The sequence below is a fragment of the Sinocyclocheilus rhinocerous genome, unplaced genomic scaffold, assembly GCF_001515625.1.
Source record: "Sinocyclocheilus rhinocerous isolate Xijiao unplaced genomic scaffold, SAMN03320098_v1.1 scaffold1956, whole genome shotgun sequence".
Lineage (NCBI taxonomy): Eukaryota > Metazoa > Chordata > Actinopteri > Cypriniformes > Cyprinidae > Sinocyclocheilus > Sinocyclocheilus rhinocerous.
Genome location: NW_015638932.1, coordinates 1,028,489 through 1,041,066, shown reverse-complemented (window position 1 = coordinate 1,041,066; position 12,578 = coordinate 1,028,489). Strand labels below are relative to the sequence as shown.

Here is a 12,578-nt window from a genome sequence, read left to right as displayed (position 1 = left end):
ATTAGGTCAGATTGAGTTAGACCTATCGGACTGCGCCATCTAGAGTTTCATGCCAGAACTCTGTATATATAAAAATATATTATAAATACATACACTACTGTTCAAAAGTTTAAAGTCAGTGAGTTTTTTTAAAGAAATTAATACTTTCATTCAGCAAGGATTCATTATATCAAAAGTGACAGTAAAGACATTTATAAGGTTTCAAAAGAGCTCTATTTCAAATATATGCTGTTCTTTTGAACTTTTTACACAGCATCCTGGAAAAAATTTATCATGGTTTCCCAAAAAAATATCAAGCAGCACAACTGATTTTATCATTGATAATGACAGGAAATGTTTCTTGAGCAAATCAGCATATTTGAATGATTTCTGAAGAATCATGTGACACTTAAAGGAACACTCCAGTATTTTTGAAAATAGGCTAATTTCCCCTAGAGTTAAACAGTTGAGTTTTTGGAGTATTCCTTTAAGACTGGAGTGAAGGCCGCTGAAAATTCAGCTTTGCATCACAGGAATAAATTACATTTTAAAATATATTAAAATTGAAAAACATTATTTTAAATTGTAATAATATTTCACAATTTTACTAATTTTGATCAGCTTCTTCTTTCAGAAATTAAAAATATAAAACAGACCCCAATCTTTTGAATGGCAGTACAGATAGAAAAATCTATGTAGCATCTTATATGTAAGTTATGATTATTCTTATCATACATGGTGCCAGCAACCCTGACAACCACCAAGAAAACTCAACTGCGTCAACTACATAAGCAAGCACAAAGTTGTTAATACCTCGCATCGGGTGTGATACTGATGAGACACTGATCGTGATATTGCAGATAGACGCCTACAGAAACAGAGAGCACATGACGAGACAAACAGAGAAACATTGAAAAAATAATTAAATGCAAGTTGTTCATCTCAAGTAACATTATGCAGTAAATTTGCCCTATAATCACACAATGACAGTCAATGACAGCTGTGTGAGATATATTGAGCACTGTGGAGATACAGGCAGTCTGATAATGTTTCACTACTGATGTACTGATGTAAAGAATGCTTATTAAAACATACATAGTATATTTTTAAATGTTTTAGTAAGTCAAACCTATAGTCCCTTAAGGCTTAAATATAATGAACTGGTAGGGACTGTATTTTGGGTTGGTCACAATATCTGCACTGGACAACATCATCTGTGTAGTTCAGATTATTTACTTTGAAATGAATCACCTCTCCATGTCTCAATCTTGTGCTCCTCCAATTCATAGATCTGAACCTACAAGAGAAAGAAAGCAACCATAAAATATATAAAAATGATACAGTGTAATGTGTATATATAAATATAGACTACTGTTCAAAAGTTTGGGGCTGGTTAGATTTTTTTGTTTGTTTGTTTTTTTGGGGGTTTTTTTAAGTCTCTTATGCTTGCCAAGGCTGAATTTATTTGATTGAAGATACAGTAGAAACAGAAAAAATCTTAAATATTATTAACATTTTAAATAACCATTTTATATTTTAATATATTTTAAAATGTAATTTATTCCTGTTGAATTTTCAGCATCATTACTCCAGTCTTCAGTGTCACATGATCCTTCAGAAATCATTCTAATATGCTGATTTGCTGCTCAATAAACATTTATGCTGGAAACAGTTGAGCCGTTTAATATTTTTGTGGAAATATTTTTGTGATACAGTACATTTTTCAAAATTCTTTGATGAATAGAAAGCTTAAAAGAACACCATTTCTTGAAGAATAAATATTTGTAACATTATAAATGTCTTTACTTGATCAATTTAATGCTTCATTGCAGAAAAGAGTATTAAATAAATAAATCAATCAATCAGTCAATCAATTAATCAATCTTACTAACACTAAAATGTTAAGCTGTAGTGTATACACAAAATATATTTAAAATTCTATTTCTGAAAAAAAAAATCAAAAACTCATACATTTAAAAACTATATATTTTTAATAAATATAATTACAGGTATATAAGGGAGGGATATTATATATATACAGGTGCATCTCAATAAATTAGAATGTCGTGGAAAAGTTCATTTATTTCAGTAATTCAACTCAAATTGTGAAACTTGTGTATTAAATAAATTCAATGCCATCACAATAGAAAGAAACAAAGACTTAAACTACTTCAGTCTGTTTGAATTGAATTTATTTAATACACGAGTTTCTCACATTGAGTTGAATTACTGAAATAAATACACACTTCCACGACATTCTAATTTATTGAGATGCACCTGTATATATATATATATATATATATATCTGACAATCTAGTCATGGCTGAAGAGAAGGTTCTTCATAGTCAAGTATTCTCTCTTTTTTGGGGCTGAACTGTTGCAGAGTTGAATTATTTATAAATAAAAGGCGCAAAATATCAGGTTAAGAAAATTATTTGCATGAAAAAGGACTCAGGCCGAATCATATTTCAAGTCACTTTGTTATCATCTACCAAAGAAACAGTATCTGTTTCATGCAGCATTATGTGGATAGTCAATGCAAAATCAATGATTCAAACCACGAAGGACAAAACAAGGTGATCATTAGAGAAGAGGCAGGGATCGCAACCCACCATAGGTGACCTGTAATACCGATGAAGAATATTGATGAAATCTGTGATTGTCAGCATACCTGGGAAAACGGCAAGGGAATGAAGTAAACAAGAGAACAATTCATATAGATAAAAATAATATGCACACACTCAGCAAGATCAGTCTTACCCACAAATCTCTGCAGTTTGTTGTCCCAGAGAGGGGCTGCTCTCAGGCCATTCGCAACCAAAGCAAAAAAGGCCTTCTTCACCTGTCAACACAACAGACGTGTGTTCCAAATAAATATTTTTGTCTTTATGAATTATTGTTGTTAATGAGAATCACATTTTTAAATCATATTAAACAATAATAAAGTAATTTTCTGAATTTGATTGCATCCCAACCTGCAGTGTGGTGTCAAAAATGACCAGTTTGCAGCTGGTGGGAATTGCATCATAACAACAGTGTTTCTTCATAAAGTTCATATAAGCTTCTGCATTTGGATCGGGGTCTGGAGAGACATGAAAACACACCAAACAACATCGAATGTTTAAAGATGCTGTGAGCAATTGCTCAACATTGAACAGACTTAAGTTCAGACTTAAGGTACCTACACTACAGTACCTGTGCTGTTCATTAAATAGTCCTCATGGCAATTGTCCTGCCGGGAACAAAAAAGTACATTGCATTGTCTTTCAAGGAATAATTCTTTCAAGGAAAAAAATTCAAATTCTGCCAGAAAAATCATTCCAGAAATTTTATTAGGTCCACTAATAATGCTTTTATAGCACCAAATGCACATCAGTAAACAATTATGAGCATCATCTTACTGTTTCCCTTACTGTATTACTTCCATTTATGTAGGCTATCAGATGTTAGTACTATGGTACTTTAATATAAATTAGGCTATACCATCGTAATAAAGTTTATATATCATTGGACTTCCAAACCGCCATGGTTTTATTACATAACATTTTCCAAAAAGACAAGGTAATACCACAGCAGTACCATGGTAGTTTTGTAAATAACGTAAAAAACATGTTATTACCATTGTACCCCTTCTAAAAATTGTGTTTACGCTGAACGCAGCTGTCTTGCCCATTTCAATCTTTCAAGCCTTTATTTTAACACATGCACCAGACGCTGATTTACACTCGCGAGAGAAGGTTTACTCGATTACCTGCTGTCTTACCTGCGTGCCAGTGTCCATTTGTGCTTGTGCACTTTGGTCGAGACGATCCGTGCACATCCCCGCTTCACCCGAGCTATATTAGGATCAATTGAGGTCAGTCGGTTATTTAAACCGCGACGCTCCCTCTAAACGCAGTAGGTCCGATGGACAGACAAAGCGACGGCACAGCGGTGAAGAGAAGACCACCTATTTTAGGACATTACTGTACGAGTCCGGTTAAATGTGGTGTAAAGGTGTCTTGTTTGACACTGACAGACAGCGCGAGAGCAGGCACGTAGGAGCGCGCGCAGGTTGTTCCAAATATAGCGCGTGGCTTGTGTGATATGCGCGCGACCATTCCTTCCTTCATGAAGGGTCCAAAATTAATTTTATGCCACACCTGCCAATGGCCAGCTAAGACATTTCTTAAATATTGCTTGAGGTATTTAGTCATTAAATGGGTTATAATATTTATTCGTTAAAATTAAGTATGGCTAAAACCATGCCAAAAATCATTTATTGAAAAAAAATAAAATATTCAACATTTCATTTCAACTAGTGGCGAAAAGTTGTTATTCAACGTCTTCTTTCATATAAAGTAACAATAAACAATTATTGTTCAGTTTATGATGAAGTATTAAAAAACGAATACTAAAAATTTAAACGAATATAGACATACAAATAAAAAAACCTAGAAATGACCAAAACAAGTTTGAGATTAAGATATTTTTATTATTTTCATTGTTGCAGCTGTTATGTTCTTTCATCATTTCTATACAAAATGTACAAAATTGGGACAGGAAATAGTTAACAGACTTTAGAAGTTATTAACATATAATGGTGGATATGTAAGAAATCACTAAATCAGGTATTAAAGGGTGCTTTTATGTCCAAGTCTTAATAATATACCATTTATTCAATTACATTACGTTTAAAGAACATAAATCCAAAATTAAACTCATTAACAAAGTCAAGCAATGAACCCAAATCTATTAAATTAGTCCGTTCTGCAATTCCAGTACTTTAGGATATCAAAATATTGAGGACTGTTACTTCGAACGGTTAACTAAAGCAATCTATGATGAATGCTTTGTGGATGAGGTATGGCATCAACCAGCTGACCATTACAAATCTTAAGAATATCTAACTAATTTGCATAACTGACATCCCTTTTTGCTTTCCTTCCACCCTTCCTCTTTGAACCCAAGTGAACAAAACCAGGCTTAAATTCAAATTATTTCCCAACTTGAAAATAAAGGCTTTCGCAGGAAGGAACTTTAAAACAATACAGTTCTCCTCAGGACAACACCATGTAGCGCAAAGCCAGGCAAACTATTCAAAACAAGAACACACACTTCTGCGTATAACAGCAGACCCTTTTGTTAACTTATGTAACTACTTACCATTATTTTTGCTTGGATGCCTTGGAGGTTTCACGTAACAGCTAAAACCAATCAAACTAACCCATCCGGAAAGAGAAAGAAAAGAAAGCCTGTTCATTCATACTGCATTAGCACGCACATCAAAACTCAAACTGTCAATCAGCATATGCCACTTTTGTAATAAACGTCCTTACAACCTTCTCCCCGACATACTGATATCTCACCACAACCCAGTTATAACCAATCCATATGGCTGGTTCGTATACAACATTAAGGAAAACCAAGGGAGTTGACTGTGTATGTAATGTAAACTCTGCTGGTTTTATTTTACTCATCTAGCCAGGCATCAGAAGAGATGGTGATTTCCCAAATGGCAAAGTCGTCTCTTGGCAACATGGGTGTCTTTGAAATGGTGGCATGGAGTTAAGATGGGGGTCCGAAAATATCAGGTCTTCGCTAAACGGAGCTAACCCAAGCCAAAGTGCTGTGAGACGAGCATACCATGGAGAGGAAAGAAGCGCCGAGCCATTGCGTGCTATTGCGCATCGGGGGAAACCACCCGTGTGACAGTGACAGATCACTTCTGATACCAAACAGTCTTGTGGCTGAATATCCAACGAGGGGTTTGAGTTGGAAAGAGCGGAGACGATGGAGCCCCAGAGACAAAGCACCATGTTCTGATACGACAAAGAGGTAGAACCCTGCTGATCTGGCACAACAACACTGGGCCACAGCTTCAAGCTAACGTTGGTCAGGCTGCAGCAATGGAGGTTTGAGGTTGGCTGCTGTGTGTCCGGCAAGAACTCAGGGAGAAGTGCTGGTGTATGAATGGATGTGTGCTTCATCGGGTCCAGGTAAGTGTGGCTGGTATTGGGAAGACAGCCGAGCTGGTGGATGACGGCAGAAGAAGCGATGAGACCGGCTACGCTAGTCAAGTACAGGAGACCCAACATACAGGTAATCTGCAGGGAAGGCAAAAAACACAACAACTGGTTAAAGATAGCATTGCACGATTAACTAAAATAAAAACTGAAATCGCAATATGGCTTAGTGCGATTATTAAATTGGAAAGCGTCGCTTATAATATGCATTTGGGAATGCAACATGTGTCAACCATCTTCTAAAACTTGTGAAACTAGCGGTTGTGAAAAAAGAGAGGCATTAAGGGCGTCCTGCAGTTTTTTCTATGATTTTAAAGTAAAGCTCAAGACATTGAGCTTTGACTACATGTGATTATATCAATTTGACTATAAAATATTTTTACTTATTATTTTATAGTCATATTGATATATAAAAATCATAATTTTGTCCAACTTGTGCAGAACAGTAAACCTATTTGTGTTTATGTGTGTGTGTGTTTTAGGCGACTCATGCATGTCATATGGGCTACTTTATGAAACCTGTATGAGCTCCTACTGTATTTAGGAGCTCATGCATGTTTAGCTGTGATTATTCACCTTGGTAAAGTGCTGGTAGATAGCTGATAGTGCTTCCCTCCAATTGGTTTGCTCCAACAGGACACAGAGATCCGTGTAGGTGAACCACCCTCGCTTTATACCTTGTCGCTCAGCAATGCTACAAGGACAAAGCCCATTGAAATATTGATTTTTTATTATTATTATTATTTATACTGGAACATTATAACCAAACAACAAACTGAGCATGTGTGAAGGACTTGAACTTTGTCACACGACTCACATGAAACAGAAACATACTATTATTTTATAGTCATATTGATATATAAAAATCATAATTTTGTCCAACTTGTGCAGAACAGTAAACCTGTTTGTGTTTATGTGTGTGTGTGTGTGTGTGTGTGTTTTAGGCGACTCATGCATGTCATATGGGCTACTTTATGAAACCTGTATGAGCTCCTACTGTATTTAGGAGCTCATGCATGTTTAGCTGTGATTATTCACCTTGGTAAAGTGCTGGTAGATAGCTGATAGTGCTTCCCTCCAATTGGTTTGCTCCAACAGGACACAGAGATCCGTGTAGGTGAACCACCCTCGCTTTATACCTTGTCGCTCCGCAATGCTACAAGGACAAAGCCCATTGAAATATTGATTTTTTTTTATTTATTATTTATACTGGAACATTATAACCAAACAGCAAACTGAGCATGTGTGAAGGACTTGAACTTTGTCACATGACTCACATGAAACAGAAACATACTGCTAATCCAACTTACTCTGATAAACAGATTACACTGAAAAGGGCAACTGCATTAAGTCTAAGCGAGTCACTGCCTAGTTGCAAAAGACAAATACTTATGGGCTATTAAAACAGATCATGTCATTAAAAATCGTCTTTGATCTTTTGAAAAGAAGAATGTATAAATCAGTATAGTTTGAGATGTACTGTTAGGATACAGTACTGAATGTTAACCAACCTGCTTTCCACCTGACTGAGGACTTTAAAGAAGTCACTGGGCTCGGTGAAGAGGTTCCAGTCCTGTAAATGTGAAAGATCTTGTTTCATATCAATTTCGATAGAAAACTCACAACCAGTAATGCAACAGTCCCGTATTAGCCTTAATACGCGTGTATAAAAGGACAAAACAAGTCGAACTACTGTAAATGGCCATAGTTCTTTGGAAAGGTGGAGAGTCACGCTTACAATCGCGTTGAGGAAGTTAATCTCCAAAGTGTTGACAGTCTGAACATCCAGCTTGGCCGCAGTGCCCCACTCATCGTTGAAAACCTCCTCCTCTTCTCCTTCATCATACAAATATTTACTGGCAACCATCTGGAGATAACATGAGAAATTCAGAGAAATTAGGCTCTCAATGGTAGATCATCATATCACTGAAACTGACTAAAATAGCAAACTGACTAAAAAAAATGAATACTTGGATGTGCATACCATGGATATCAAAAAGAGGTCTGAGGATGAGATCTGTTGCAGGTATTCAGGGTTTCTGTGTCGCAGTCTTTCAATGTATATCAAGGCCAGCATCATAGCGCAGGGAGATATACATGCTTCCCTGAAACACAAAAAAGGATTCAATGTTGATCCAGTGAAAATGTATCATACACAATTTATTATAATGAGATTAAATTACGAAATCAAAGATATAATGTGATCCTACCTGGCCATGTGTGCAGCGTGTGTCGCAGTCTTTCAATGTATATCAAGGCCAGCATCATAGCGCAGGGAGATATACATGCTTCCCTGAAACACAAAAAAGGATTCAATGTTGATCCAGTGAAAATGTATCATATACAAAATGTATTATAATGAGATTAAATTTCGAAATCAAAGATATAATGTGATCCTACCTGGCCATGTGTGCAGCGTACTTCTTGTGGAGTTTCCTTATGGGACTTGGGGCAGATTTCTGGAGCAGTTCCACAGCAATATCTAGAGGAAATACAATGATGAGTGATCTAGTAGTACTGTAAAACACAAATAAACTCTCCTGTTAATAGAATAAGATAAAAAAAAATATCTACCCAAACACATCCCTATCTAGGAATGCTTTGATATAGAAACTTTGCCTGACCTAAAAACATTTTTATGTTATGACTAAATGTTAATATGAGCAACATGTTTCCCCGGTATTTAATTTTAGACTTTAAACTAATTTCTAATAAATGTAAATAGAAGTTTAAATAGTTAAGCCATAATAAAATGATTCCATTATTAATAATAAATAATTTGTAATAAAATAATTTGTAATTAAAGCAATTTAATTGCAATAGTTTGAATACAATGTTTATCCAGTACTTTCATTTTAGATTTTAAATTCTAATCATTGTAAATATCAGTATAAATAATTAAGTCATAATAAAATAACTGCAATAGCTTGAATACTTAAATAACATGCACATAAGTATTACTTTTTTTTTAATTAAAATATATTTTAAAATAAAATGTAACAAAAGAAAAAAAAAAATTGCACTAATGGACCAATCCAAAATTGTACGTTTCAAAAAAACAAATTCCTTGTAAATACGGGAGACAAAACAAGCAGTTAGGTCACGATAACTCAAATGGCATTGCAACAACAACCACTGACGCTGGCACTAGTTTTACTAGTTGACTCACCTGTCATGGGACATGATAGAGCATCCAACGGGCTGTCAGAATCAAGACCATAATACAGTCGTTTCCTCACTCTCTCTGACCACTGCTCATGTCCAGGCAGAAACTGATCATGATTACAGAACACAACGTTTCATGGTTTAAATGTCAAATGCCTTCATTTTTATTTTTAAGGAGATATATTAATACAACTTAGGCCTGTCACAATAACAACTTTTTGTTGTGCGATATATTGCCCCAGAAATAATTGCGATAAGCGATATTATTGTCATTTTAAAGACCATTTTATGCCACTGACTATATAATCATAATGTAACATCATAATAATGCAAGAAGGCCTACACACTTCCAAATGACAACAAACTTTTAATTTTCAATAATATTTAGATCATGTAAATTAAGTATCAATACATTAGATACCTTAATTTTTAAGAATATTTAAATCATGGGAATTAAGTATCAAAATATTAGATACCTTAAAAAACTTGAATAAATAGTAAATAAACATTTTCTAACAAAAAGTGCAAAGTAACAAGTAGAAAAAAGAAAATTGCACAAAGAACTCGTATGGAGATTTTTCCATCTACAGATTTTTTATTCTAACAAAAAGTGCAAAGTAACAAGTAGAAAAAAGAAAATTGCACAAAGAACTCGTATGCAGATTTTTCCATCTACAGATTTTTTACTGACCTTCTTTTCTCTGTAAAGTAAGGGTGCACACTATTGCTGAAAAACACAATCACTACTTAGCAGTCAGATGTCTGTATGCACAAAGGCACAGATCCCTAAACAAGATCATATCTGCAGATAAAACTTTTTTTTGTATAAGTATTTTTTAAATTTGAAATAGCAATTCATAACTACACCACGTTATGTACGAGAAGCTGCAAAAGACACAGGCGCAAGTGGAATGTACAAAACATGGTGACATTAATTTTTAAGTAAATATAATGGGCGATATATTGCGTCACCAAAAATTATTGAGGTCATGTGCATATATTGCGCGTTAAGTCGATATATTGATTATTGCGACAGGCCTAAACTTAACATCTGTAAAGCAACGACATCACTATGGTGTGTGCTTTTCCTATCACACCCAAACACTGGGCCTCTGAGGAAGCCTCGAACTAAATTGATACTCACAACAAATAGTTACTGTCTTACAGATGGAAATAAAGCCGATATTTGCTGTATTTAAGAATGGTTCTTTTCTCTAGTCTAACATTTTGGGCTTTATATGAAAGAAGACGTTGAAACGTATTTAAAGTTTTTACATAAGTCAGTTTCCCGTGAGTTTCTGTCACCCGCCAAAACAGCGCCACTAGAACAAAAACACCCCAGATACTGACCGTAAACTCCTGAAAGTCAGAAAAGGTGAACGTCCGCTCGTCAAATAAATCACCAAAATCCATTTTGGGCTTCCAGCATTAATTTAAAAGGACTGAAAACACAGAAAGGCCGAAGGAAGGCGTCCTCTCTCCGCCGTGACAGCTGCGTTGCGACGAATTCACAACCACAGTTGCGCAAGACATTGTGCTCAGTTGCTGCTCAGTTGCGTAGAATTTAGACTAAGAGCGTAAATGTGGGTCCATATGTTTAGAGAGGGAGGACAGGGGCGGACCTTGGGTCAAACATTTTAATAGTGTCTAATTTGAATAATTATTTTTTTAAATAAATACATAGTTTTATATTTTAACTAACCGCCGTGCATTTTTATTCAGTGCTGTTACAATTCCCCAGTATCACTGAACACCACTCCAATGTGGTACATGTTACTTTTCTCACCGCTGTTTTTTATTGCCCCATCTCAGTAGTTTATGATAAATCGCTAGTGCGTTTTTAAAAATAGCTTTATTTGAAATTTCGCAAGCAGATTTTTTATTTATATGCCAATTACTTCACATAAATAGAACAATAGATTTAAACGATTATATGTTTAGTGTGTAAATATATCCAATAACACACAAAAACATGTGAATGAGATTCAGGAGAGGTTTCTTTTTTTTGGCCGTCAGGCGCCCCCTAGAGGAAGTTATTTTCTAGACTCTAGGTAAACTAGCACAGTCATACTGATCTAGAATCTAATCAGTATGACAGTGCCAGTTTTTTTTTTAGTTTTTTTTTATGAACAAGATCAAAATACATGTATATGACAAACACTATACATGATATAAACAATAAACATTATACATGAAATAAACAATTTCACACTAGAGGGGCTGTATACAAATACAAATTTATATAAAAATATTAAAGCGTTTACAAACTTCCATTGCTTTTTTTTTCATAGAAAATCGTATAGTATCAACATAATGCTCCATTTCCTTCCTAAAAGAAAAAAAACAAGTTTTTTTGCACATGAGAACTTACATTTGTGAATATGAAATTTTGCATGTAAAAAAATAAGATTTATCATGTAAACGTGACTGTGCTTTTCTTTGCTGTTCTCCAATATACCAAATAATACATCTTTCCATAACAAAACAAAATGATTATCAATATTTTGTACAATAAAATTACATACATTTTGCCAAAATAGTTTTACAAAAGGGCAATGCCAAAACAAATGTACCACAGTTTCAGGGCAACTGACACAAAAGGAGCAACTAAAATCAATATCAGATTAAAATTTTACCAAATAATATTTGGCTGGGTAAATCTTGTGTATAATTTTGAATGATACTTCCTTAACCTTGTTTGTAATTAAATATTGAGTAGGTATTAACCAAACCTTTTTCCAAACAATATTCTGATGTTCTATACACTCTAAAAAATGCTGGGCTGTTTCAACCCAACTTTGGGTCAAATATGGACTAACCCAGCTGTTGGGTTAAATGTTTAAATTAAAGTTTTAACCCAAACGTTGGGTTAGTCCATATTTGACCCAAAGTTGGGTTGAAACAACCGATAAACTGATGTTCTATAGAATCAAATGCTTTACAAAAGTCTAAAAATAATATAAAGCCATTATCATTAATCAGATCTGAATAATCCAGAATGTCCAAAACTAATCGTATATTATTTATGTGCCGATTTTTCACGAATCCCGATTGTGATTCATCAATTACTGAATCCAAAATTGTTTTCAATCTTCTAGCTAAAATTTGGGTCAACAGTTTATAATCATTATTTAATAAACAAATAGGGCGCCAATTATCAATATACTATGACAGTGTCAGTTTACCTGGCGAAAGCTTCATGAACTTTACGTCGTCTGGTCTAGAGTCCAATCACGTAACCTATTTAATATTCATGAGCCATATCTTCAATAACGTCGCTCATATTTTAATGTCATAGCATAGTGCCTTCTCAGTGTACAGTCTTTTGAATTCATTTTAAATTGTTTTAAAGATTCAGTGTCAAGGTCAGCAACAAAATTTTTACAATGCACGTCTTTAGTTAATCCGGACAGTAGCTTTTTTAATGCC

At 34.6% G+C, this 12,578-nt stretch overlaps 2 protein-coding genes across 4 annotated transcripts in view; both read right to left on the bottom strand.

The window, feature by feature from the left end:
* The window catches only part of prkag3a (protein kinase, AMP-activated, gamma 3a non-catalytic subunit), a 5,855-nt gene extending 2,056 nt beyond the window's left edge, over positions 1-3,799 (bottom strand). The window contains exons 1-7 of one of the 2 annotated variants that reach the window (XM_016565318.1): positions 3,743-3,799; positions 3,175-3,211; positions 2,955-3,061; positions 2,740-2,821; positions 2,592-2,650; positions 1,216-1,276; positions 793-847 (exon numbers count right to left, since the gene is read on the bottom strand). In XM_016565318.1, the coding sequence (XP_016420804.1) occupies positions 793-847; positions 1,216-1,276; positions 2,592-2,650; positions 2,740-2,821; positions 2,955-3,061; positions 3,175-3,211; positions 3,743-3,799 (458 nt within the window). The remainder of the gene's footprint in view (positions 1-792; positions 848-1,215; positions 1,277-2,591; positions 2,651-2,739; positions 2,822-2,954; positions 3,062-3,174; positions 3,212-3,742) is intronic. The other variant, XM_016565319.1, reaches the window with a different exon arrangement.
* Positions 3,800-4,469: 670 nt separating this feature from the next.
* LOC107750058 (protein CNPPD1-like) lies at positions 4,470-10,730 on the bottom strand. 2 transcript variants are annotated; one of them, XM_016565317.1, is made up of 8 exons: positions 10,500-10,730; positions 9,154-9,256; positions 8,385-8,466; positions 7,969-8,089; positions 7,723-7,851; positions 7,496-7,557; positions 7,023-7,140; positions 4,470-6,065 (listed from the first exon to the last, which is right to left on the bottom strand). In XM_016565317.1, exons 1-8 carry the CDS (start codon positions 10,560-10,562, stop codon positions 5,439-5,441), a joined length of 1,305 nt encoding a protein of 434 aa, XP_016420803.1. In that variant the 5' UTR covers positions 10,563-10,730; the 3' UTR covers positions 4,470-5,438. The 2 variants fall into 2 exon arrangements, with proteins under 2 accessions (XP_016420803.1, XP_016420802.1); XM_016565316.1 differs by lacking the exons at positions 8,385-8,466; positions 9,154-9,256; positions 10,500-10,730 and adding an exon at positions 8,195-8,207.
* Positions 10,731-12,578: the final 1,848 nt, after the last annotated feature.

Coding starts and splice junctions, on each gene's coding strand:
- LOC107750058 (XM_016565317.1), bottom strand. CDS start 10,562: ATGGATTTTGGTGATTTATTTGACGAGCGGACGTTCACCTTTTCTGAC. Junction 8,467..9,153: donor TCTATCATGTCCCATGACAG/GTGAGTCAACTA, acceptor TATTTCCTCTAG/ATATTGCTGTGGAACTGCTC. Junction 6,066..7,022: donor TCTACCAGCACTTTACCAAG/GTGAATAATCAC, acceptor CCTTCCCTGCAG/ATTACCTGTATGTTGGGTCT.